This window comes from Pongo pygmaeus, chromosome 8 (genome assembly GCF_028885625.2).
Source record: "Pongo pygmaeus isolate AG05252 chromosome 8, NHGRI_mPonPyg2-v2.0_pri, whole genome shotgun sequence".
Taxonomy (NCBI): domain Eukaryota; kingdom Metazoa; phylum Chordata; class Mammalia; order Primates; family Hominidae; genus Pongo; species Pongo pygmaeus.
Window position 1 is genome coordinate 216,705 of NC_072381.2, and position 25,009 is coordinate 241,713.

At 34.5% G+C, this 25,009-nt stretch overlaps 1 protein-coding gene across 28 annotated transcripts in view; it reads left to right on the top strand.

Annotated features, from left to right (window-relative positions):
- Positions 1-25,009, top strand: part of ZMYND11 (zinc finger MYND-type containing 11) — a 114,938-nt gene that overhangs the window by 57,153 nt on the left and 32,776 nt on the right. For 10 of the 28 annotated variants that reach the window (XM_054437206.2, XM_054437208.2, XM_054437209.2 and 7 more), the window contains 2 exons: positions 12,756-12,915; positions 23,904-24,065. In XM_054437206.2, the coding sequence (XP_054293181.1) occupies positions 12,756-12,915; positions 23,904-24,065 (322 nt within the window). Of the gene's footprint in view, positions 1-2,469; positions 2,565-12,755; positions 12,916-21,160; positions 21,206-23,903; positions 24,066-25,009 lie in introns of all 28 variants that reach the window. The other 18 variants (XM_054437217.2, XM_054437219.2, XM_063669487.1 and 15 more) reach the window with 5 other exon arrangements.

A 25,009-nucleotide genomic window follows, 5' to 3' on the forward strand; every position in this document is an offset into this window, starting at 1 on the left:
TCTCAGTGGCTAACATCAGGCAGAAAAAAAAAATTTCAGTGAAAGTTCTGAAATACAAGAACGAATAATGAGCAAAGACTTGATAAATATGTGTTTAAAATTAAAACATTAACTGTAAAAAATAAAAATAATGTTCAAGTTGTGAAAAAAATTAGGCTGGTGCCACCATAATAGTGATCATTGACAGTAGAATGGATAGTCATATATTTCTATAACAGACTATTATACTACAGTAAAAATAAACTATAGCCTCACACATCAATATGGGTTAATTTCAGATACATAATATTAAGAAAGTAATCAAATTACAAAAGAATACATGCAGTATGATTCCATTTCTGTAAACTTCAAAAACTACAGTAAAAATAAACTATAGCCTCACACATCAATATGGGTTAATTTCAGATACATAATATTAAGAAAGTAATCAAATTACAAAAGAATACATGCAGTATGATTCCATTTCTGTAAACTTCAAAAACAGACAACACTGCACAGCATGTTTTTAAGGGATAGGTATACATAGGGGCCAACAGCATGAAGACACAGAAGGGGAAATGGTGAACACAAAATTAAGGACAGTGGTAACCAGCTGTGGGGGTGAGTGCCACCACAATGGGCACATTCTAGGGGCTTTTGTCAGAGTTGGTTTCTGCTTTCTTTCCTAACATAGGAGGTGATTTAACTTGTGTTTGTCTTGTTCTTCACACTACACATATTTTAAAATAATTTCTTATATGTGTAATTTCTAAATTGAAAAATTTAAACCAAGAAGAAGTAAATGGGAGGCATGGAAGTTTGTTGGGGAAAGTAGATGATACAGAAGGGTAAGGAAGGCGGGGCATATAACTGAGAAGGATTAATTGTTCTGCATTGTCTAATCACTGTTGTACTGTTCCCTGATAACGTATATCTCAATCACATTCAGGTCTATTGATGACCGATTCCACTGTTTTAGGTAATTCATTTCATTCAGCAGTAATTATCATAATTTAAGTCAGCTGTTTCTTTTTGGCTATTTCTCTTTTCTTCTACTGAAGACTTTTCTATGCCAGATTATCAAAATGCAAAGAATATCCTAATCACATGGAAGTTACGTTATTGACATGCTGTTCGCTTCTAAACATTTCTGGTAATACTATGGAAGATTTTTTCTGCTAAGTATTGTTGTAAGTAGAATTCTATTTAGTGTTATCAAGAGGAATTTTATATGGAAGTGAAAGAGAAGACCTAGTTATTTGGCTTTTAATTCTTTTTCTCCAACAAACTGGATAAAGTATATAATTTTATTATGACCATTTTTTATAATCGAATTAAAAATGAAAATGGAAGTTTTTAAGATGTATATAATTTGAAAAGACATGATATTATAATTTTTAACTGCACAACTTATTTTGAAGGAAAATCCATTCAACAAAATTAGTAGGTTATACATCATAAAATTTGATAATCATTGAAATTTTGTCTTAAGAGTTGTGTTAATATAGATTGTGTACTAATATACTAAGAAGCATTGTACAAATAAAGTTAGATTTAGTTTGGAGCTAGTAAATGAATATTAAAAAGGAAAGTATAACATTTTAAATACTGGAATTCAATTTTAATATAAAAATTTGAAACATCCTGTTTCATAGTAAGACATTGATTAATTCATGTTTTCAACTGCTGGGAAACAGAGAAAAAGGAGGGAAGAGAATGTCTGAAACTGGGGTAAGAGTAAAAGAGGAACTATTAATAGTTCTGCCGGTACAACATGTAAATGCAACAGTCCAGGAAGCACAGTCCCCCTTTCATCATGAAGAAAGAATGGAAGGTGGAGTGCTTTTGGTTCATGTGTGTGCCCACATGCGCATTGTATTCATGTATGTGTATCAATACATACACATGGTATATTTCATTGGAACTTCTCTTTTGTTTCAAAAATATTTTGGGGACGATTAGAAAAAAGATAGAATAGAAGAAGGTTATATATATCAGAAGGGGATGAGCAGGATGAAGAAAAGGAGAGTGAAGTTTAGTATATGAAATAGAGCCACAAGTAAGGCTAATATAAGAAAGACTTCTATACCTTTATAAAGTCCGACAGCCTGCTGAGGATGTGTTGCAGATTTGGCTTTCCGTTTTCTAGCAGCTAACGCAAAGGAGAAGCCTCAACATTTTGGTGATGTCCATAAAGCAAATCAGTTGCCTAGGTAAAGCGTAGCTACTTCTAATAGTACTAAAACCAGAAAGAAATCTTTAGGGTTTTCAGAAAGTTAACCATTTTCTAAGTTGCAAAGCTCGTGTCAGGTGGCAGAGTGTAGTCCTATGTCTTGAGAAGTCATGGTTGAGATTTCAGAGGCAATTTTAATTGAAATGTTATTGTTATATAATAAACAATATGCCAAAACAGTACTCTGCTGTTACTTTTACTTTTTTCCAACTACAAAGGAAATTGACTATCAAACTTACAATATATTTCAATTTCAGATGTGAAACAACTACATTATTCTTGAACCTATGGTGATTTTTGCATCATTACACAGATATGTCATTTTCATTAGTTGTATCATTGTTATAAACTGGTAAGTAAGTTTTTAAAAAGTTGGTAAAATTTGGGGATAGGTCTAATTTAATAATGTAAAAAGATTCAAGCAAGCTGTAAAATATATAATTCATAATGGCTGAAATTGAGATTTTAAATTAAAAATATTTCCTTTTTATAAAATGGAACCAAAGTTAATAAAATAAGTAGTTATATATGTCACAGTAAAAATGTTATTTTCTCCCCAAATGAAAACTTTGCCTGTTATTTGAAGGGGTATCTAGGTCTCTACCTAGCTTTAAAATTACTAAATGTTTTACTTTACCAGTTTAAATATGGTCACTGCATAAATAATAGAAATCAAAATCTAAAGTAATTCTTTACAGTGTAACATTTGGGGTAATCATAATGGAGAACATTTTTAAAGAAAAAGTATAATACCTTTACTGTTAACAAAAATATAATTGAAAGGAAGGGATTTTTTGGTTAATCTCTATAAAATCTTTACAGTGTATCTGTATTCAGCAAATACTGTAAATTATTTTTAATTCAGAAATAAGGGAAATTAAGACTCAACAGTTTTTATTAAATAGAAATTATGAAAAGGGTTCATATTTTAGTGTTATGAAAACTAAAATATTTCACCTCTCGTTGGCATTTTTCCTAGAGTCACTGGAGGTCCATGATAAGTATTTCTGTGCTTGATATTTAGACAGTGGGACAGAACTGAAAAGAAGGATTATTACACTCTAGCCTAGGACTTTACATACAAATAGGTACTTGCATATTGCATGTTCTTTCAACTCCCATGTGAGTGTTTTTATTGTGTGCCATATATCTATTTGAAATATAGATTAGAGAGATACAGGCGCTAGGATGATGATGTCTGGTGGACCACCAATTTCAAATCACCTTAATCGAATCAGGAATTGACATGATTGAAGCTGGGCTTTTAGTGCGTATGCAGACCAAGCTCTTTCTAGGTTAGCTTTAAGCAGAGTCTTTCAGGATCACAACCTAGTCTGTGGGTTCTTGCCAAGGCTCCGTTTCTTGGTGCGCCTGAATTACAGTTTTTGTCTCCCTGTCCCCATGAGATTGTCAAAAGCTCTGCCTAGCTTTTAAGCCTCTCACTTGCCTTTTCCAGAATTGGCAGATGCTGCTAAATGAATTATTTTTTAGTATTTTCTTTGGTTTTTCTAGTTTTCAATGGAAGGATTGATCTGAACAACCCAATAAATTATTATTGGTAGCAGAACTCTCTCTCTCTCCCTTCCCCCACCCCATTCCCCCTCCCCATCCCTCCCTCCCTTTCTCACTCCCTCCCTCTCTCACTCTCTGCCTCTCTCACTCTCTCTCCCTCCGTCTCTGTCTCTTTCTTTCTCTGTATGCATGTACATATGTATATGCATATATAATTTTAAATCTTATCTTTACTATATACACTGTGAGCATTTTCTCACACCATTGTTGTTTTTCTTGGAGACAGTGTCGCCTAGGCAGAAATGCAGTGGTGCAATCACAGCTCTCTTGCAGCTTTGACTTTCTGGGCTTAAGTGGTCCTCCCGTGTCAGCCTCCTTCTTAACTGGGACTACAGGTGCATGCCACCATGCTTGGCTAATTTTTAAAAATTTTTTTGTAGAGACTAGGTCTTACTATGCTGCCCAGCTGGTATCAAAATCCTGGGCTAAAGTGACCCTCCTGTCTCAGCCTCCTAAAGTGCTGGGATTATAGGTCTGAGCCACTGTGGCCTGCCCCAACATTGTTTTTTGAAACATTAATTTTATTAACTGCATAGTATTCTATCAAGTGGATATACTTTAACTTATTTTACTAGTATTAACACTTAGTTCCTTTTTTTAACTATAAAATTTTATGATGTGGGGAACATTTTTTCTTTTTTTTGAGACAGAGTCTTGTTATGTCATCCAGGCTGGAGTGCAGTGGTGTGAACATGACTCATTGCAGCCTCCACCTCCTGGGCTCAAGCAATCCTCCCACCTCAGCCTCCTGAGTAGTTGGGACTACAGGTGTGCACTACCATGCCTGGCTAAATAAGAAAATACCTCAGATTTTCTAAAAGGGTCACCACTTCCCTGGCCCATAGGAATGATGAATACACACCATTTTTCCTTTTCTAAAACACTCTAACAGAGGTTTTGGCAGGGAGGGAAGGGTTCGAGTTAGGGTTACCTGAGACTGCAGACATGTGCTGCCATGCCTGGCTTTGTGTGTGTGTGTGTGTGTGTGTGTGTGTGTGTGTGTGTGTGTGTGTGTGTGTGTGTGTGTATAATATATATAAAATATATATAATATTATAAAAAAAATAAAATATCTATTATATATAATTATATATAATATGTATAAAATGTATATTATATATTATATATAATATATAAATGTTATATTTTATATATTATATATACACTATATATATAATATGTTATAATACATTTGTGTGTATATTTTTTTTTAGAGACAGGGTCTTGCTATATTGCCCAGGCTGCTCTTGAACTGCTGAGCTCAAGTGATCTCACCTTGGCCTCCCAAAGTGCTGAGATTACAAGCATGGGCCACCACTTCCGGCTGGGAACATTTTTCTATTAAGACATAAGTCTTGCCCCATCTCAGGTTATTTACTTAGAAATAGAATGGCTGTCAAGTGATAGGATTATCTGTAAGGCTGTTGATGTGTAATGCTGGACTGCTTTCTAGAAAGTGCTTTCAATAGCGGTATGTTGAGGGTGGCTGTCTTGATGCCTCTTTACTACATTGAGAATAATTATTTTAAATATCTTGCTGATTTAAGAAGGAAAAATTGTTTTCCTGTTTTAGTTTCACATTTTTAGAATATAAACTTTTTGTCGTATTTGTCATAAATGTTTTTCCATTGTATTGTTTTCTTTTAATTTACAAAATGGAAATTAGTGATAATTGCTTCAGAGGCAAGAAAAAATGAGTTTCAGGTGTTTGTGTCATACAGAAATTCAACATTTCTAATCTAGTCAGGTATTTTGGATCTCCTCCTGTTATACTTCCATAGCTTTTATTCTCATAAAGTCTTTTGACAGCAAGATACTAGATCAATATTCATCTAAATTTATATCTCAAATTTTATGATTCTGATGTTTTCAGTCCTCTGAGCCAGTACACTGAGCCAGTAGGGGGCCATAAGTTACTGAAATTGGGGAGCAGTCCTAAGTCTTAAGGTGGTTATCCAGATTACCTAGAATACACTTAAAATAAATTTATGTTACCATCAACATTGTAAAAGGCCTCTAGACTCCACAGTGGTGTGAACTATTTATGAGGGACGAGAAGACATCACAGGCATTTGTTACGTTTTTCGTTGATAGAAAACACATCGCTGCATTCTGTGGTGATTGGTTCTTCCACTGGTTGTGGCTGTTTTTATACTGTTTTTTTAATGTGCTCATTTTCCAATATATTCATTTCAAATGAGATGGCAGAAGTTTCTGAGATTGAATCATTGTTAGAAGGCTTAAAAGTAGGTAATTACTTTCAGGAAATTATGACTCATGAGATTTCTTACTTTTGTAAAAATGTTAAATAATCAGTGGCTGTTACCATGAAATACACACACACACACACACACACACACACACACACATTATATATATATGTATTTGTCTTGGAACTCTCAGAGTGATCTCAGGGAGGGGATCATCTCAGGCCTGTGGCTTGGCGGCACTTGAGTGCTCAGCATCGCATGGAAGCTCACACCCTGGGAGAGAAGGGAGCGCTCTGGGGTGCCAGACGGTGGAAAGTTGTGGGAATGGAGTGGGGTGGGAGAAAATGAGGAGGAAGTTATTGAAAAAGTTCAGAGAAATGGAATGTATACTTTAATATTAGACATTTACATGCCATTTTGTGACTTACAGTATTAAGTGAAATTAAAATAGCGGACTAGAAGGCTACTTATCAGTGTATCTCAAACCCAAATTGCTATGTTTTCTCTTTATTGGAAGAAGAAAAGTTCTTGTTATAGATTAAGCAGTTTATAAGAAAATGAGAGACCTGGAGTATTCTTTATCTGAATACTAACAAATATGTTTTCACATGATGCAAACCTGCCTGAGTACTTGATGATCTAAGAAAATGAATAATGAATTGGGACCCATTGTTATATTTGAGGTATTGTATAAATCAGCCTTCAGAGTTTATCATTAATTCCAGAAAATCTTAAGCCTTATCAAATATATTTGGCCTGTAATGTGCAGTAGGATCACAGTACTCCTCTAGTTACTTAATATTTACAGTGTTCTGGCTCAGTTCTAACCTTTTGCTTTACTTTTGAAGAAAAATAGGTGTGAATCTCTTTGAACTTATTTCTTAAGAACTTAACAATATATATTTTTAAAGAATAGAAGAGTGAACAAGAAAACAAATTCATCAAGTTTAGACATTACTTTATGAGCTTGTATTTCTTGACACAACCGTTATAAATAATGAACACGTTCTTAGCCCTTAGATGACACTTTTAATATATACTAGATCAGTTATTCTTTATTCTAATTTGCCTAAACTCAAAACTTTCCATCCAGAAAACAAAGTTATTGACTCCTTTGTTACATTCTCAAGGTGCATCAGTATAGGAGGAAGCACTTAGTTTTGCGTTGTTGTCATTCGTGTGTTCTAGTTGCGACTAATCCTTCAGCCATACCCTCTCCTGACCTTTGTCTCTGTGAAAGGGCTCCCTGATTCCAACCTGCTCTTCATGGCATACATCTTTTTTAGTCCCTCAAAGACCAAAGATAGAGAACGAAATGACCAGAATGTATTGTTTTAACTGACTTCATTTCACTTTAAAATAAGAAAGTTGAGCCCAACATGCTAGGACTAACAACAAAGCAGACCTCTTCTTGTGTTGTGTGTTAATCCATGCTCTATGGTTGTTTCTTAGTGGCTAAGAAAACCCATTGTGTGGTGAAAGTCTGTGGATAAAAATATATCAAGGAATAATAAAATGCAGTGCCATTAAAAAAAAAAACACTTAGCAAACTGGAAAGAAAAGTCCTCAATAAAAGTTATGCACCAAAATCGTATAGCAAGTATCATATTTGCGTTTATATTTATCATTTTATATTTATAAGATATGTTTACCAATAAGCATCCTCAAGAGTCATGTTTAATGGTGAACTGTTATAAGAATCCCGTACAAAATCTAAAACAAGATAAGGATACCCATCGTGACTCCTTATGGTCTGCACTTTACTAGAAGTCCTAATCAGCTTGCTAAGAAACAAGTCCAGTAGAATTTACAGACAAACCTGAAGCTAATAAGAGAGGTAAGCAGATTGCCCAATAAATACCAGCAACCACCAACCAGGAAATGCTATATAAAATAAAATCCCATTTAAAAAAAAAAAAAACAGTAAATGTGAAATATCTAGGAAAAACCCAAAAGATATATAAGAATCTTATGGGTACAAATTATAAAACCATATTAAAGACATAGAAAAATATATAAATAAATGAGCATCTGTACCAATTTCGTCAGTGGATATTCTTAAATTGGTTATGGAGATTTAACTATTTTTGTGGATTTTGGCAAACTGACTTTAAAATTACTGTGGATGAATATGGGACCAAGAAGAGCCACAATGAGTCTGAAAAAGGAGGAGAGGAACTCCCTAAGGCTGGCAGGCTTACATGGGAGCAGGAAACTTGTATGTTCTGGAGGAATGGTAAATGCTAGCTACTTTTTTAAAAGTTAAAATCGTCTAGCTAATAGATGCAAATGAAATTCCAAGGGGCATACTGTGGAAAAAAGTCCTCTCCCATCCCTTGTTCCCTGAGCCCCTCTCTGCAGTTTCTGGAAGGAATCAAGCTCTAGAACTCTTTTGTGCATATCATTTATATGGTGTTTTGAGAAATAGTAGTGTCTTATACCACGATTTTTTTTAAAAAATGTAATATAGAGCTTATGTCATCTTAACACCTATAACATTGCTTCATTTCTTGTGAAAACTGTATAATAATCCTTGGTACAGCTATCAGTTATTTAACCAGTCCCCTAAGATATATATTTACATTATTTCTAATTGTTTCTTGCTGCCAGCAATACTAAAATGAATTTCCTTCCTTGTATGTGTGTTATTTCACACATGCTGAACAATTGTGTGGTTTTGTTGTCAGTGTTTAAATCTGATCTATCTATAATTTATAGATACAATCTAAGGTAGGGCTCCCTCTCCTTTCCCAGGTTAGATAACCAGTTGTCCCAATGTCCTGCATTGATTAATCAGTCTTTCTACCAGTAATGTGAAATGTCACTTTTATTGTAATGAAAATTCCTATTTGTTCATCTTTTTTCTTTGCATCAGTAGCATTTCAGAATTTTCTTTACACAAATTTTGTCATTCTATTTCTTCCTGGAAATTTTATGTTTCTTACTGTTGTTGTAAATAATTGAGTTTTGGTCTTCTTTTCAGTCACCTGTCTTTTTGGTTTCTGTATATGAATGCTGTTAATCTTAGTAAATTAGTTTGTACCCAAAGAATTTATTGAACTATATACTTAATTTAAATTACTTAAAAGAGCATATCAGCTGATTTTCTTGGGTTTTGTAGATACATGATTTGCAAACTCCTTATCAACTTTTATAACTAGTTCAATTATGTTGGTTATTACCTTTGCGGAGTGTTAAGGAAAAGTAACAACCACAGACATCTTTGAATATTCTTGATTAGGTTACGGAAGTATTTAGTCATTCTTGTTTTGTTAGGGGCTAGGTATTGAATTTTACTAAATGCCTTTTAACATGTTATCAGAATCTTCATGATAATTTATATTAATTTAAATAATATAATTTATATATTTATAATATATTTTTGACCTGTTAATGGAGTAAATTATATTTTTAAATGTCTTCATATTAAATCTTCCTTCAATTCCTAGAATTAGTATATTATTTTGACATTTGAATATATTAATATTTATATATTTATATTTAATATTAGATTATATTCAAATATTTTATGTAGGATTTTTATATCAATATTTCTACAGGTCACTGATTTTCTTTGTCGATGCTATTTTGTGGGGTTTTCTTATCATTACATGCTAGATTCCTTGCTTTCCTATGATTGTGCACTGGAAGAGTTTGAGTCTCATTGCAGTTACCCGGTCATTATAGGTTTGACAGAAGTAACTTACGAATATGTCCGTAGCTGATGTTTTTCTGGGGAAGTTCTTTGCAAACTTCCTCTATTTATTTCTTTGGAAATTGGCCTTTTAAAGGTTCTGTTTTATTCTGTGTTCAGGCTTTGGTTATTTATATTTTCTTATAAATCATAGTGTTTATATTTTTGCACAGAACTGAACAAAGTAGTTGCTTCTATTTTAACTTCCTTTTTATATATAGCTGTCTCCCTGTAGCATTTTTTTGTATGTTTGTGCTTTGTGTCTTCACTGTTGATTAGATTAGGTAATGATACCTCTTTTATTTTTCCCTAAGAAGGAGTTCTTGGGCCAGGCATGGTTAGCTCATGCCTGTAATTCTAGCACTTTGAGAGGCTGAGGTGGGAGGATCACTTGAGGCTGAGAGTTTGAGACCAGCATGGGCAACATAGTGAGACCTTGTTTCTACAAAAAATTAAAAAGTTAGTCAGGTGTGGTGGTGTGTGGCTGTAGTCCCAGCTTCTCAGGAGGCTAAGGTGGGAGGAGCACTTGAGGATGGGAGGTCAAGTCTGCAGTGAGCCATGATTGTGCTACTGTACTCCAGCCTGGGTGGCAGAGTGAGACCCTGTACAAAAAATAAAAAAAACTTCCTGGATTCTACAAATTTTCTTTTTTAACAGCATTGCTTTAGCGTTTCATTTAGATCTTTTGTGATTTTTAAGTAACTTTTTTTGACTCAGTGGTTGTTTATGAGGGTTTTCTGGTTTTGTTATTAATATCTGGTTTAATTTCACCATGATTAACAATGGCGTGTATCACTTTTGGAATCTCTTCAAGTCGTCTTTGTGGTGATTTTGTGGTCAGTTGTTTGTATGTCTTCTGGACCTATTAAAGGTGTTTTTTTGGTGTCAGGATAAATCAATAGACCTGTCCTAAGGTTTGCTTGTTTTTTTTTTTTTTTTTTTTTTTTTGGTTTCAGAATAAATCAACTAGATAAATAATCAACAAATAAAAAATCAGGATGGGCGCGGTGGCTCACGCCTGTAATCCCAGCACTTTGGGAGGCTGAGGTGGGCGGATCACCTGAGGTCAGGACTTCAAGACTAGCCTGACCAACATGGTGAAACCCCATCTCTACTAAAAATACAAAAATTAGCCAGGCGTGGTGGCCAGCACCTGTAGTCCCAGCTACTTGGGAGGCTGAGGCAGGAGAATCACTTGAACCCAGGAGGCAGAGGTTGCAGTGAGCCGAGATCATGCCACTGTGCGCCAGCCTGGGCAACAGAGTGAGATTCCATCTCAAAAATAATAATAAATCAATAGCTCAAAAATAATAATCAATAGTTATGTCTTCTATAGCCATAGTTTTTTGTCCAGTTGACTTGTTTGTGAACTGAGAGAATTGAATTAAAATCTCATAATTTTATATTTCTGTCAATATTTCTTTTATTTCCTATAGTTGTTTGCATTAGAACTATGCTCTGTCTTTTTTAAGAATGATTTTTGCCTTGTTTTCCAAATCCTATACATTTCCATCTTGACCCCTGCTTCATTTAGGTAGCATTTTTATGATATGCCTTTTCCTATTTGTTTTCAGTCTTTCTGAGTCACTGTTTTTAAATTGTTGAGTTTAGCCCATTTGTATTTACTAAAAAGACAAACATGTCTGGTTTTGGTCTTCTCATACGTACTATGCCTTCTGTTTTTATCACTTTGTTTTATCACTACGTAACACATTTTCTTTGAGTTTCTTCAGATAGCTTAGAAATGTTTCTTGTTTTAAGGGTGATGTTTATATATTCGGATAGCGCACTCAGTCCCTGAGATAGTTGTTCATGACTCTGCACTGTGAGCGTCGAGGACATTAGCACATTTTCCCCTTCAACACTGCTTGTTCTGTCAATGCAGTTAATAGAAGGACTAAGACAGAAAGAGAGGTGGGAATTATGATCAGAGAACAGAACGTTAGCCCTGACAGTGACAACGTCTGTAACAACGAGGTGGAGAAGGAAGAAGGTGGGAGCTAGTCCAAACACGCTAGTTTTGTCACCTTTATTTCCTTGAGGACTTACGAGGCATTACTCCCCTGACTTCTAGCATGGAATGTTTCTCTGGAGAAGTCTGAAGCCAGTCTGATTTAGCTCACACTATGTTTTTTATCTGGATATCCAAAGATCTCTTTGAAGTTTAGTGGTTAACTGGAGATACAGGTGGATACATTGACATTGATATATGTGTGTGTGTGTTTGTGTGTGTATAGAGAGAGAGAGATCAGTGTTGAGGTTTATTTGGAGGAGAGTGGAAAATGGCACAAATCCAACTTTATAACATTTATTTCTTTATTAAACAAAAAAGATACAAAGCAAATATGCCAAATATTAACATGAGTTGAATGTAGTTGGTGAATACAAGGGAATCTGCAATATTATTCTCAGTGATCCAGGGTGTGTTGGATATATTTCACTTTTTTGTTTTAAAAAAATACCTTGTAACTGTAAATCAGGGAATGTTTGCGTGCTTCGGTGACTCAAAGTATATTTCACTGAAAATCACGTTTTTGCCTGACTGATCACAACATGCGTCCATGCTTTCCTTATATGTTGACAAGCACTCATGTAATTTCTAAATGTTCTCTGATGTCATTTCCTAAGTTTTAGGTAAAAGTATTACAAAATATGTTTGTAATTCTAAAGTCCTATGGTTGGGGATTATAAAATTCTAAATGTAGAATCTGTAGAGTAGAAGTTAGTGGTAATTGCTCCAGAGGCTAAAACTAAATGGGATGTTTGACTACAATCTCTTAAGTGATTTATATTTGCTGATTTGGGACTATTTTGAACATATCTTGGTCTAATCATTACAGAAGAGAATTTGAGTTTAAAATAGCATGATAATTGGAAGAGTTGCATATTGAAGACTTTTCCTTTCTTTTCTATTTATTGTGTTCGTTCTTTATCTTGTTCTTTATCTCAACAGGACTCTCATAAATAGAAGTCATAATGAAAGAAATTACCTCCATTTTCTTATTTTCATTCATTTTTAGTTTTCAGTACTGAAAGATTTTTAAATTTGTTTTTCCTGTGTGTTCAGGTATATGTCTCGAGTCCACGGTATGCATCCTAAAGAGACCACCCGTCAGCTGAGCTTAGCTGTGAAAGATGGTCTTATTGTCGAAACTCTAACAGTGGGCTGCAAAGGTTCAAAAGCTGGTATTGAACAAGAAGGATATTGGTTGCCAGGAGATGAGATTGTAAGTACATTTTATTTGATAAACATAGAGATGTGAACTTTTAGCTTTTAAACATTATTTAGATACAACCTATAGAAGATCATTTTCAGAAGTTTAATATTTCATTTTCACATTTTTATCAACATTAAGGCTCTACATTGGTAGTATGGATACTTTCCTTACTAATTATTTAGGAGATGACTCACTTTTACAAAGATCCTGTTTCTCTGTATATTACCTTGAATCTAAAAAAGAAAGCAAACCAAAGCTCTTTTGATGTACCCACGCTTCATGGCATTCCTAAGTGTTTTCCTCGATAAATATTAGCAAAAAATGTTTCCATGCCAGATAATGTTGATACCATCTAGACAGGTAGAAGGGGATGAACCGTCTTCCTAGGGAAACAGTCTCAGTTCAGGTAGGATGGTATCACAGCCCAAAGGCAGGCTTCAGTAGAAATTTTGTGGCAGAGTACAAAGGTTCCAAACGTTTAGTTCCCCTGGCCAGTGCCTATGTTGACTAATGACAATTGCAGGTTTTGTATACTGGAACAGAAATCAAATAGGAAAGACAGAACATTAATTCTCTTTACATTTTTACCTAGTTCTCACTTTGACTCCTCTTTTAAATGTTGATATTTTAATCTTCTTCTATTTCCTTTCATTATGTACCTTTAAACTCAGAGGCACATATCGAAGTACATTTTTTTCTTAACGTAAAGATTGATTTCATGTGTAATATTTCTATCTTCCTACCTTATTTTATTTTGCTATTTCTAATACCTTGATTAAAAATGTCTTAATTTTTACAAGGGAACATCATTTAAGATGATAGGTTTCAAATATAACAGATGTGGCCAGGTGTGGTGGCTCATGCCTGTAGTCCTAGCACTTTGGAAGGCTAAAGCAGGAGGATCACTTGAGCCCAGGAGTTCAACACTAGCCTGGGCAACATAGCCCCCATCTCTACAAAAAAAGTAAAATACACAACCCCATCTCTACAAAAAAATAAAAAATTAGCTGGGTGAGGTGGCACATGCCTGTAGTACCAGATACCCAGGAGGCTGAGGTAGGAGGATCACTTGAGCCCAGGAGTTTAGGGCTGCAATGAGCTATGGTCATGCCCCTACTGTACTGTAGCCTGGGCGACAGAGCAAAAAGAAAAAAAAAGAAAAAAAGAAAAAGAAAAAAGTCTCTTAAAAAGAAAAAAAAAATCTATCTATAGATATAGATAGACATATCCCTTTCAAAAATCTATCTCTTTCTATAGATTCAGTTTGTGAAAGGGATAGATTTAGTAATTGAATACTTTGAGAGTGTTTTATCATAAATTCTCTAAAATCTAAAATTATAAAAATGACATAGAATCTTATAATTGGTTCTTTGTGGAAAAGTTTTCCAAAAAGTTTGAGTTTATTTTCTTTTCTGGCTCTACAGCAGATGAGCCAGCAAACATACTAACCTGTGAAGGCTGAGAGCAGTAAACTAACTAGCAAGTGCCTGTGGAGAGGTGGTTTATAGCAACAGCTGTGATAAGGTATAAACTTAGAAAAGCTGTTCACTTTTTTAACTTTGTTTTTGTCAATTTAATCTGCACCTTCAAAGCTTCAGGAAAGAACATTCACATTTTCCAGCAACAGAAAACATGGAAGAAAAAATCTTTACTTTCACTGGTGTAATTTCATTTGTGCACTGGAAGTATTCTTGAAAAGTTAAGTGGAAATCTTTATATAAGAAGAATTTTTCTATTGAGTTGCCTTACAGAAAAGTAAAGCTTTGCTGCCAGTGAGGAAACTTAGGGTGCCAAGACATAATAAAAGTAATGTCAAGTGGTATCAATCTATTGCCTCAGGTATTTAAAGGAGGGCCATTAATTGTTGTTACCTTATTATATACTCAGAATAATCCAGATAATGTAAAATTTCTAATCTTAAAACACTTAGGAATTTATAGATAGTATAGAAGACTATACTGATAATATCCAAGATTTGTATAGTAATGAACTAACAGTAAGTGCAACTTAATCTATAGGATTTTGGTTTGTGGATCATGTGTACATTTTTTCATAAAAGCGATTTTATTTCTCTTTACTGTTTAGATTGGTACTTTTCCATATGCTTTCTTCCTCCTCAAGTTGAATTTTTTTTGTTTAGTTTAATTCAATAAGTCGTTAATGAGCACATTATATTTTTACCACTGTATTGGGTCCTATGTTCTAATTTTTATTTTTATATGTTGTTCTTGCATATATTTATAGAATCATCCTTTTTTCTTCTGTCTAGATGAAATATTATATGTAAACCAAACATATAGTATACAGGTTTAATTCTGATTGGTTCTTTCTTGCAAACATTTTTATTCTAAATATGGCTGTATAATATAAGCACAACTGAATATATCAAAATTCTGCCTGGTTTATAAAATATGTAAATATTTAAAATTCAGAGGTAATGTAGTTTATTAGAAAGAGGTAAGATCTCATATGTCACAAATAAACAAGGGTTTCAGATCCAATTCAAGCCTTTATTTAGTTATGCAACCTTGAGGAAATTTCTTAGCCTCTGATCCTCAGCCCTCAGCTGTCATATGGGCATAGTAATATCTATTTCATTTGATTGTTTGAAAGATTAAATGAGATTATCTACATAAAGTATATAACCAGGTACTCAAAAGCAAGTTTTTGACCAATGAATAAATATGCTTATAACAAAAAATGCCTGTATATAATATAGTAAAAGCACATTAGTTTCTTACTAATTACACAAGCAAAAATTCTAATCAGGGTCTTTTTACTTTTCAACCTGTATTCTCAAACACAAGACTTGTAAAGAGGTTTTCCATTAGAACACTGGATCTTTATTTAAAGTGTAACTCTAAAATAATGAGACAGATTATATGTGTATTTTGTTACCTTGGCTGGGGTCCCACCTGGCTACTCAGCGGCTGTCTATGTGCCACAGTTTTCATGCCCTGATAACACTCTAGGAGGAGGACATATAATTGTTTCCCACTGGGCACAGCACATACATCTCGTACTGACCAGCTTTGTGTACTTTTTTTAATGTATGGCCAGTGCGTGGAGGCCGTTGCATATGGGGATGCCAGATGTGAACTGTACAATTTAGGAAGCCCCATCCACATCACAGACATTGTATATTTGCCTATTTATTCAACAGTCACCAGTGCATTCATTCTAATAAATGAACATACAACAACAAGAGTATCTTATGGAAGGGCCATCTTTTCTAGTTTGCACATGGTGTTCTGTGGGCTAATGATTGTCCTGCATGCCAGCATTTGAGTCTGGGGCCCATGCTTTATAGTTTTACCACCTTGTATATAGGATGAATCACTTTGATGTCTCTAAAAACTTGACTTTTTAAACTGAAAGATGTATGTTGTAATTTATCCATCAAGAAAGGAACATGACAAGTAGATGTATATGGCCTTCGGAAGGGAAGGCATAGGATGTTTTTGGTTATCTATTTTTAAACATTTAAGTCAAAGTTACAAATATTCTTTACTTCGGCAGTTCTGTTATTTTTTAAATGGGTGGTAAAGCCCTTTTTTTTCCTTCTGTTATCTCTAAAAGTTGCTGTAAACTCAGGTGGGGAAAAGGTGTATTTATCTTGATAAGTGCCGCAAGTTATATCTCCTGAGATACTTTGTATCAGCAAAGAGTCTGGACTCTTGTCTTCAATTCCACAATTCTGTTGATAAAGAGAAAGTAGACAAAAGTGTAGTTTTCTCTATGCTGCCTATTATTGATGGAATTTAAAAGTCAGAGTTTGTTGGTGTTACATTTTTATTTCACCTCTGCTACTTTTTTCAATGCTTATTTTTAAAAATTTGAAGCAATTGAGAAATATGCATATATTGAACAAGATTACTTTTGTTAAATCTAGCAATCATGTAACAAAAGCCTAACTATAATATGTCAGGATATAGTTATAAATAATCCAAGTGGAACCCTATATATTTTAAGGCCAAGATAGTGACCTCATGGTGCTGAGATTCCTTTTTCTAGACTGCAGTTATTTTAGGCATTTTGGGATGCTGATCTCAGCCACCGTTTGCAGCCCTAATGATCACATGAGTGATCATTCATTTGGAGAAACTGTGGTAAAATTAGGTAATAAATAAGCATCTTTGTGGTAATGTTTTAAATATGACCATATGAAATGGTAGAATGAAAAAAGTAGTTATTTAAAATAAGGCCACTCCCAATTTTAAATGGTTTGCTCAAATAGTAGTCAAGCAAACAGAAGTATACGTACTGAGGAGCCAGGTGTGATGGCACACACCTGTAGTCCCAGCTACTTGGGAGGCTGTGGCAGGAGGATTGCTTGAGCCCAGGAGTTTGAGTCTAGCCTGGGCAGCATAGCAAGACTTGTCTCTTAAGAAAGTAAATGCATAAAAAAGTGTGTGTGCCAACTAGTTTCTACACTCTTGTAAATTTTCTATGGTCATCTCACACTTCCAGATTGGTCTGTCATTACCATTTACTCATAGGGTCCACATAATTCATTTAAAGGTATTTTCATAAGCTTTTAAAATTATATTGGAAAAAGACCGCAAGACCAGGCCACCGAGTGAAATTTTGTGCTATCTGGTCATTCAATGTTTTGTTATTTCAAGACTTTTTTTCTTTTGATTTTTTAAAAGAAATGCTCTATGTCCTTGTAGGCTCATACGTTGCTTCATCTGCTTGCTCTAGAGCAAGACACGTGGATGGCTGCACTAAACCCTTATTTCTTCACAGTATTTCACCACCTTTATTCTTAAAATGTGAGAAGTGTATTTCTTGGACAGAATTTTACCATTTGCTGGGCTAAGTTACATTTGGTATTTAGTAGCTCTCTGTGATAAATATAAGTTAATATCTTACGAGTTATACTCTTAAGCAATAAGATACTCACTAAAGGTGAGAAGGTCTTACCAAAGTCTTTAATGTAATACAGTAAGGCAGGTCACCTTAAATTATGGATCATTTACAGATAAAGCATATCAAATATGTCATTTGCAATTGAGGCGGTTAGTGTTAATTTGGTGACTTCCAACTTTATTTACAGCCCTCGGCACAAAGCTAGAATATTATTTGACAGATACTTTTGATCTCACATTTAATAATTTAGTCAAGAGTGTTGAGGATGACTTGAAATATTAAAAAGTGATGTTTGCTGTAAAACTACTTCTCCCTTTACTTACCTACAGCCTCATTTCCTTGTCATAGTTAATGCCAGGACAAAAGTAATGTATGAGTTTAGGAACCACAGTTGATACTTTTGGTTAAAGTCCTTCAACCAGTATGTTTTGCTGCTTGTGACTCAAGAGCAACTGCGCACATGATCTTATACTACTTTTAAATAGGCCTAGGGGGCATCTTTTTTCTTTCTTTTTTTTTTTGAGACAGGGTCTCCCTTTGTCACCCAGGCTGGAGTACAGTGGCGCAATCATGGTTCACTACAGCCTTGGCCTCCTGGCCTCAAGCAATCCTCCTGCCTCAGCTTCTGAAGTAGCTGGGACTACAGGCATGCACTACCACACCCAGCTAATTTTTTCATTTTTTGTAGAGACGGGGTCTTGCTATGTGGCCTAGGGTGGTCTTGAACTCCTGGCTTCAAGTGATCCTCCTGCCTCAGTGACCCAAAGTGCTGGAATTGCATGAGCCACCATGCCTGTATCTTTTCAAATGAAAAAGTAGAATTCTGTATCTTTTGCTTTTTCTCATTTAAGGCTTTTGACACACATTAAAAAAGCATAATTAATGAAAATATATATTTTCTGTCTTCTTAAAGAGATTAACCCATTGGGGATAAACAAACTTAAATCTTAAAGAGGGGCAAGACAGACACTTCTTTTCTGTCATCATCTGTTCCTCCCACCTCAAAATGCCCAGTCTAAAAAAAATTTTGGGTTATTATTTCTCTTGAAATTTAGCTTAGCTCACATCTTTTAGATAAGAGATAGGATTGGAATTTATGGCTTTATTCTTCAGAACTACCACCATAAGCAGCCATGGCAAGCAGGGGCTCCCTTGCGTTGTTCTTGAGAAAAATACTAAGTGAGGCTAAATTCAAATTGAGTCTGACTCCCCCAACCCCCACAACCCTTTTGTATATATATGGCATATTACAGTAAGAATTTCTTTTTAAAGTTTTAGGTCTTTGTCTTGATAAAATTATAGTTACAATAGTTGTCATAAATTAATCAATCATATGTTTTAAGTGCCCTTAGTGCAAAATTTGATGCCCCTTGGATACTGTTGATTTATTTAATATGAAATATACCTTTTGTTAATTTTTAATTTTTATGGATAGGTGTATATGTTTATGGGGTGTGAAATATAACTTACTCTATTTATGTTACTTACTGCAGAACCACATATTTCTTCCAAATGTCCATGCCCTATCTTAGTTACAAAAATATAATCATTTGCCAGGTAAAGTATTGGTGATTATTAGAAATCATTTATACTGTGGTTCTGTGTGCATGTAAACTATAATATACTTAGAAATTATTCTTGCTTTGGTAAAATAATTTCCTTCTTATTCAGTAGGATTTTTTTGGGTCATGCTGTCTTGTTATATACTCTTTTAAGTTTATTATGATTGTGTGTGTATATGTTTCTTTTTTTCTTTTTCCTTCTGTCTGAATTCTGTTGCACTGAGCAATGTTGTAATATTTTTATTTTAAATATAAGTAATATTTAAAATTACTGGAAATATGTAACCATCAGATTATTATCTCCTAATGATTAACAGAATTTGTTAATTAAGCTAAACCTAGAATTGTAGAGAATTATTTTTACATTGCATCTATATTAAAATGCTATCTCAAACACACATACTTGGTTGTGTAATATTTATCTGCTCATTAAGTAGAAAGAGTAAATTAAAAATTGCTTTTGGATTATTGATGAGGGCAGATTATACTTTAGAACACTTTATTCGAACAGTTCTTCCACATATCTCCCTTCTGACTTGACTGAGCAACTCTCTTTCTGTGCTTCGGTTTGGTCTCTAGATCAGAGTTAATATTTCTTGCTCTATCTAGCATATAGAAGCATTGTGGGCTGGGTGCAGTAGCTCACACCTGTAATCCTAGCACTTTGGGCAGATTGCCCAAGCTGAGGAGTTTGAGATCAGCCTGGGTAACATGGCGAAATCCTGTCTCTACTAAAAACACAAAAAATTAGCTGGGTATGGTGGTGCACGCCTGTAATTCCAGCTACTCGGGAGGCCGAGGCGCAAGAATTGCTGGAACCTGGGAGGTGGAGGTTGCAGTGAGCTGAGATTTCGCCATTGCACTCCAGCCTGGCGAGATTCTGTCTCAAAAAAAAAAAAATTGTTGTGAAATACAGATGTGATAATGAATTTAAAATGCCTAGCAAAGAAATGTGCACACATATATAATTATAAGCATGTTATATCATTTTGTGACTTGGTCAGTTCCTGTTCTGTGCACTGAGTAGATAACAATAATAACACTTCCTGGGTGCTCACATTGTGCCAGGCACTCCTGTAAGGACTGTCTGCGTATTAACTAATTTGATTCATAGAAAAACCGTGTAGACTGGGTACTATCATTTTGTTCATTATATAGGTAGAAAATTATATAGAGAAGCTCAGCATTCTGCCCAAGATTATACAGCTGCGAATGCCAGGGCCAGGATTTGAACCAGTCGAGTGCTAGAGTCTTAACCGAATGCTATATGAATGACAGAGACTTAGATCAATAGGCTGCTGCTAGAGGTGGATTTTTCTACTAGATTCTGAGGACAGCCTGTATAAATTTCATGTTATGGTGAGGTATTGAGTTGACCACACTCACATTCATCATTTCCGATTTTTAGAGAATCCAGTGTGAACCAGTTTTAAATCAGTAAGACATACAGTCATGTCTTGTGCAAGTTTATAATGGCACTGAATTTATTTATTAGCAAAATATTTTTCTAATATCATTATAGTTTTCATGGTACATTGGGGGGAGATTTTCTCTATGTCCATTTGTAGCTTTTGTGTTTGTTAGTTGAAAAGTTTCCTCTACAACTAGTAATGACTCTTACGTTTGCATGCTTCTGTCTTTTCGTTATTGATTAGCACATTGATAGATTACCAGTTAATATCATCTGTAAAACAGTATAAGTCATATAGGAAATAATAAACAGTTTGGCCCTGTGTGAAATCCCTTTAGCCCTGTGTATTGCCTGATATTTGGCAAAGTTAAGTAGCGAGACCAAGATTATTTTGTTTTTATTTTGAAAGGCCTACAGTATGCAGCCTTTCTCCAGGACAGCAGCCCCAAACAAGGTGAACTAATTTTGCACTATGTTATTTTACTATAATTCTGCTTTATTTTTTGTATTATATTTCTCTTTTACCTTAGGCTAGCTTAGTTAACTCTTGCTAGATTTGTTTGTTAAAACCATACTATCTTTACGCGAATTTCGTGCTAGTAGGTTTGCTATTTAAAAGCTTTCATGTTTTGAATTGGCATTTCACATATGCTGTTACTCAGGCTACCTCTAGAGTAGCTGATGACATCTGGGGGAATCCAGTGAAAATGCAAACTTAGGTTCTTTGACATACATGTTTGAGTGCTAGTCAAAAGCATTATGTAAAGGATTTCTATTTACCAAAAGACAAATTGTAGGCAACCTGTCCTATAATAAACATGCCTGTATGATTCATCCCTCAGGAAAATGTTTCCTGGATTCAGAGTCTAGTAACTTTGGACTTGACTTTTGCATGTTTTGCATATTCTGAACAGCTATTGCCATGATTAAAACAATCGACAGCACTGCTTCCCCAGCCCATACTTTGTGTCTGAGAATAGAGTTGGTTATATGCCATCATATAAACGTGTCCAGATGTTTCTCTTTTACTTCATTTGAGTTATACTTTCATTTCTATAATTGGTTATGAAAAGCTAGGTCAGGAATTAAACACCCTATCAAAGAAAGATCCATTTTTATCTTCATTTCATGGGTGGATGGGGAAAGGGTAGGGATGCAAAGAGGTAAAGGTAATGTGGAGAGGCCAGAGGTATGCACAGGAGTTATACTCTTGCTTCCTTTTGTTAATTAACCTAGTAACTACTATAATATTTTGCCCAGCACATGAAGATGAATTAATGTAAAAAATTCAAGTGATGAATGATGGCAATTTCTCTTTTTAATATTGAGTCAAATATAAGCCACCAAAATCCCTTAAGATGTTTTTAAAACAGCTATGAGTATGAAGAAAATATCCTGAAATATTTTGTCTTAAATTTGGAAAGAGTACTGTTAATTAAAAATAGAATAAGATATCTTATTTCCACCAAAACCTAATTTGTCAATGATTTTTAAAATATAATAATTGATAAATTGAAATAGCTAAAATGCAGCTTACATATGAGCCCATCTCAAATGGATACACCAAGGATGACTGTTTTAATACAGCCAAGCGCCACACACATATATTGTGGTCTGTGTGATGCCAGTGTGCCCAACTTTGTGGAATACATTATTTTGTGCCATGTGCAATCAGGGTTTTATGTTAAAATCAGTATTTTAAGATTCCAGCCCAACCGAAATTACCCTACCAAAGGAAGTTTGCAGAGTGTATACATCTGTAGCAAATAACTAAAAATGGTCATTGTCTTTTTCTTTATTACTTTGGTCAACACAGACTGCCGATTTCTTAATAAAAAGCAAACCAGAAAGTTTACATTTTTGCAGGATTTACTGCCGCACTCTAGCCATGACTCTGGATGTGGGTTGGAAGACATGAATTTTTGAACATTCATGTACCTCTTCTCTTTTGAAGGACTGGGTAGTCCTTCATATCTGGCACTCAGATATGGTCAAGCAGTAACACGTTTGAACCTAGTTTCCAAAGAAGTTGCTGCTTATGGAGTGAGTGCTACATGAAAGCCCATTTATTGGGGGAGTATTGACATCAGAGAAAACAGTAAAGCTGTTCCACCTTGGAAACCGTATAGATAACAATTTATAGAAATAAAATTGACGGTGGAACCCAAATTTGGAATGTCAGGGTCCCTACTGGAAGTGGCCCTGTTTATACTAACTGTGGACTTTACCCTTGTTCATTTGGTTACTACATCTACAAATAAAGTTGAGAATTAACCCATCACTCTTAGCATAAATATATTTTAAGAAAAGCTAAGAGTAATATTTATAAATAATGAATTCTAAATTAAGAGAACTTCTAACACTCTTGTTTTGTATATTTAAAGGGTATTAGCTGTACCAAAAAAAAAAAGGTGTCAAAAATAAGAACATGTTGAAGAATGCCTGTGTACCTGCAGTTGTGTTCTTTTATTTCTAGGAATAGCCCCAGTCAGGAAATAAGCCTACTTCCTTTTTTGTTTTCTGTGGTAATCTCCTTTGGATAATGTGATTAAACCTTTAGTTTCACAATTTCAATTTATTTTTCCAAATTCAACAGCTCTGAAAATCTGACATCCTATCAGAACATGGACATTCTGATTAATGGTTATTTTCAATAAAACATCCAGTGCCACAGATGAGAAGATAAGAATAGTGAGCATCACCACTTGTTACTATTCTCTCTGTTCCCACAGTGTGTCAAGGACTGTTATATACATATATTTAAAGCAGAACAAAACAAAGGTTTGTTTATTTGAAATACGAAGCTATAGGTTGGTTTGGGGTTCTCAGTTTACTAAAGAAATTATTCCTTAGATTATATTTCAAAATGAAAGATAACATTAGAACTGGAGTTGGCTTTAGACGTACTTCATTTTGGACTGGTTTTGCTATCAGATTATCTTAAGATATTTCTGAATATTACCACTGTTTAGGAAAGATTTTAAAATTTAAAGCAGCAACTTTCTAGGTATTTTCCCTCTTGTTTTAACACAGTAAATGTCTTTAAATTGTTTATGATGCCTAACTTCTGATGGACATTAGTTTCAATTTTGTTCTTAGTCATTGCAGATGTTGACAAAATGTCATACAAAACTATTTTGTATTTTTTGTAGGACTGGGAAACAGAAAATCATGACTGGTATTGTTTTGAATGCCATTTGCCTGGAGAGGTGTTGATATGTGACCTGTGTTTTCGTGTGTATCATTCCAAGTGTTTGTCTGATGAGTTCAGGCTTAGAGACAGCAGTAGTCCCTGGCAGTGCCCAGTTTGCAGGGTGAGTACCTATGAGCTTTCCTGTGCTGGTTAGAGGGTTGGAATTAATTCATAATAGCTTCAAAAAGATATCCCAGGTGGTCTTGCCAGGTGAACGGATAAAGGACTGGAGGGTGGGGGTTATCTAATGAAATGATGATACTCATAAATGGACATCACAGAACGCATATACCGTATTTCAGGGTGTGGATTTTAGAAAGTTTTAATCACGTAAAAATATATCCTCTTCCCTTCCCTTACCTGCCTCTGGCTTATGTGACTACTTTAATGGATGGCCTTTGGACATCAGAAATTACGAAACCTACTAACATCTGTTCAATAACTACTTTGTAATAAACTGTACAATATATGGTATTCAGGAAACAGTTAGCAAAAGGCATGTTGTTGGGGGCATTCTGTATCTATTTCCCATTTTATATCCATGTAATGTTGCCTTTATTTTTGTCATATCATGAGTTTGTTTTTTTTTTTTTTTTTTTTTTGCTTATATTTTATTTGGAGGGTGGAGGGATGAGACATTGTGTATAAAGAATTCTAATTATTTTTTTAAAGTAAAATGAAATTGCCCCATATGTAAAATAGGTACTTTCCACAATTACTTTTATTCATTGATCCCACTAAGGAATAAACATACTGTGATTGTTAGTTGCAGAATGTGGTATGTGTGTGTATACGAGTGATATGTGGTGACTTATTACATATGGCATTGATGGTAATAAGGAATTATTTGATTGCAACCTCTATTATTTTATACTTAACTATTAAAATACTTATTTGGAACCATGCACGTTGTTGAGATTACTTGTGATTTCCAGTTTGTTAATATGCCTTATAATAACTTGCATAATTTAAGTATTTCTTTTTCAAAATCATTTTTTCATAATTTTTTCCCTCTCTGGCATCAGTCAAAAATTTCCTCTTAGCATCATAAGCAAACTACAGTAT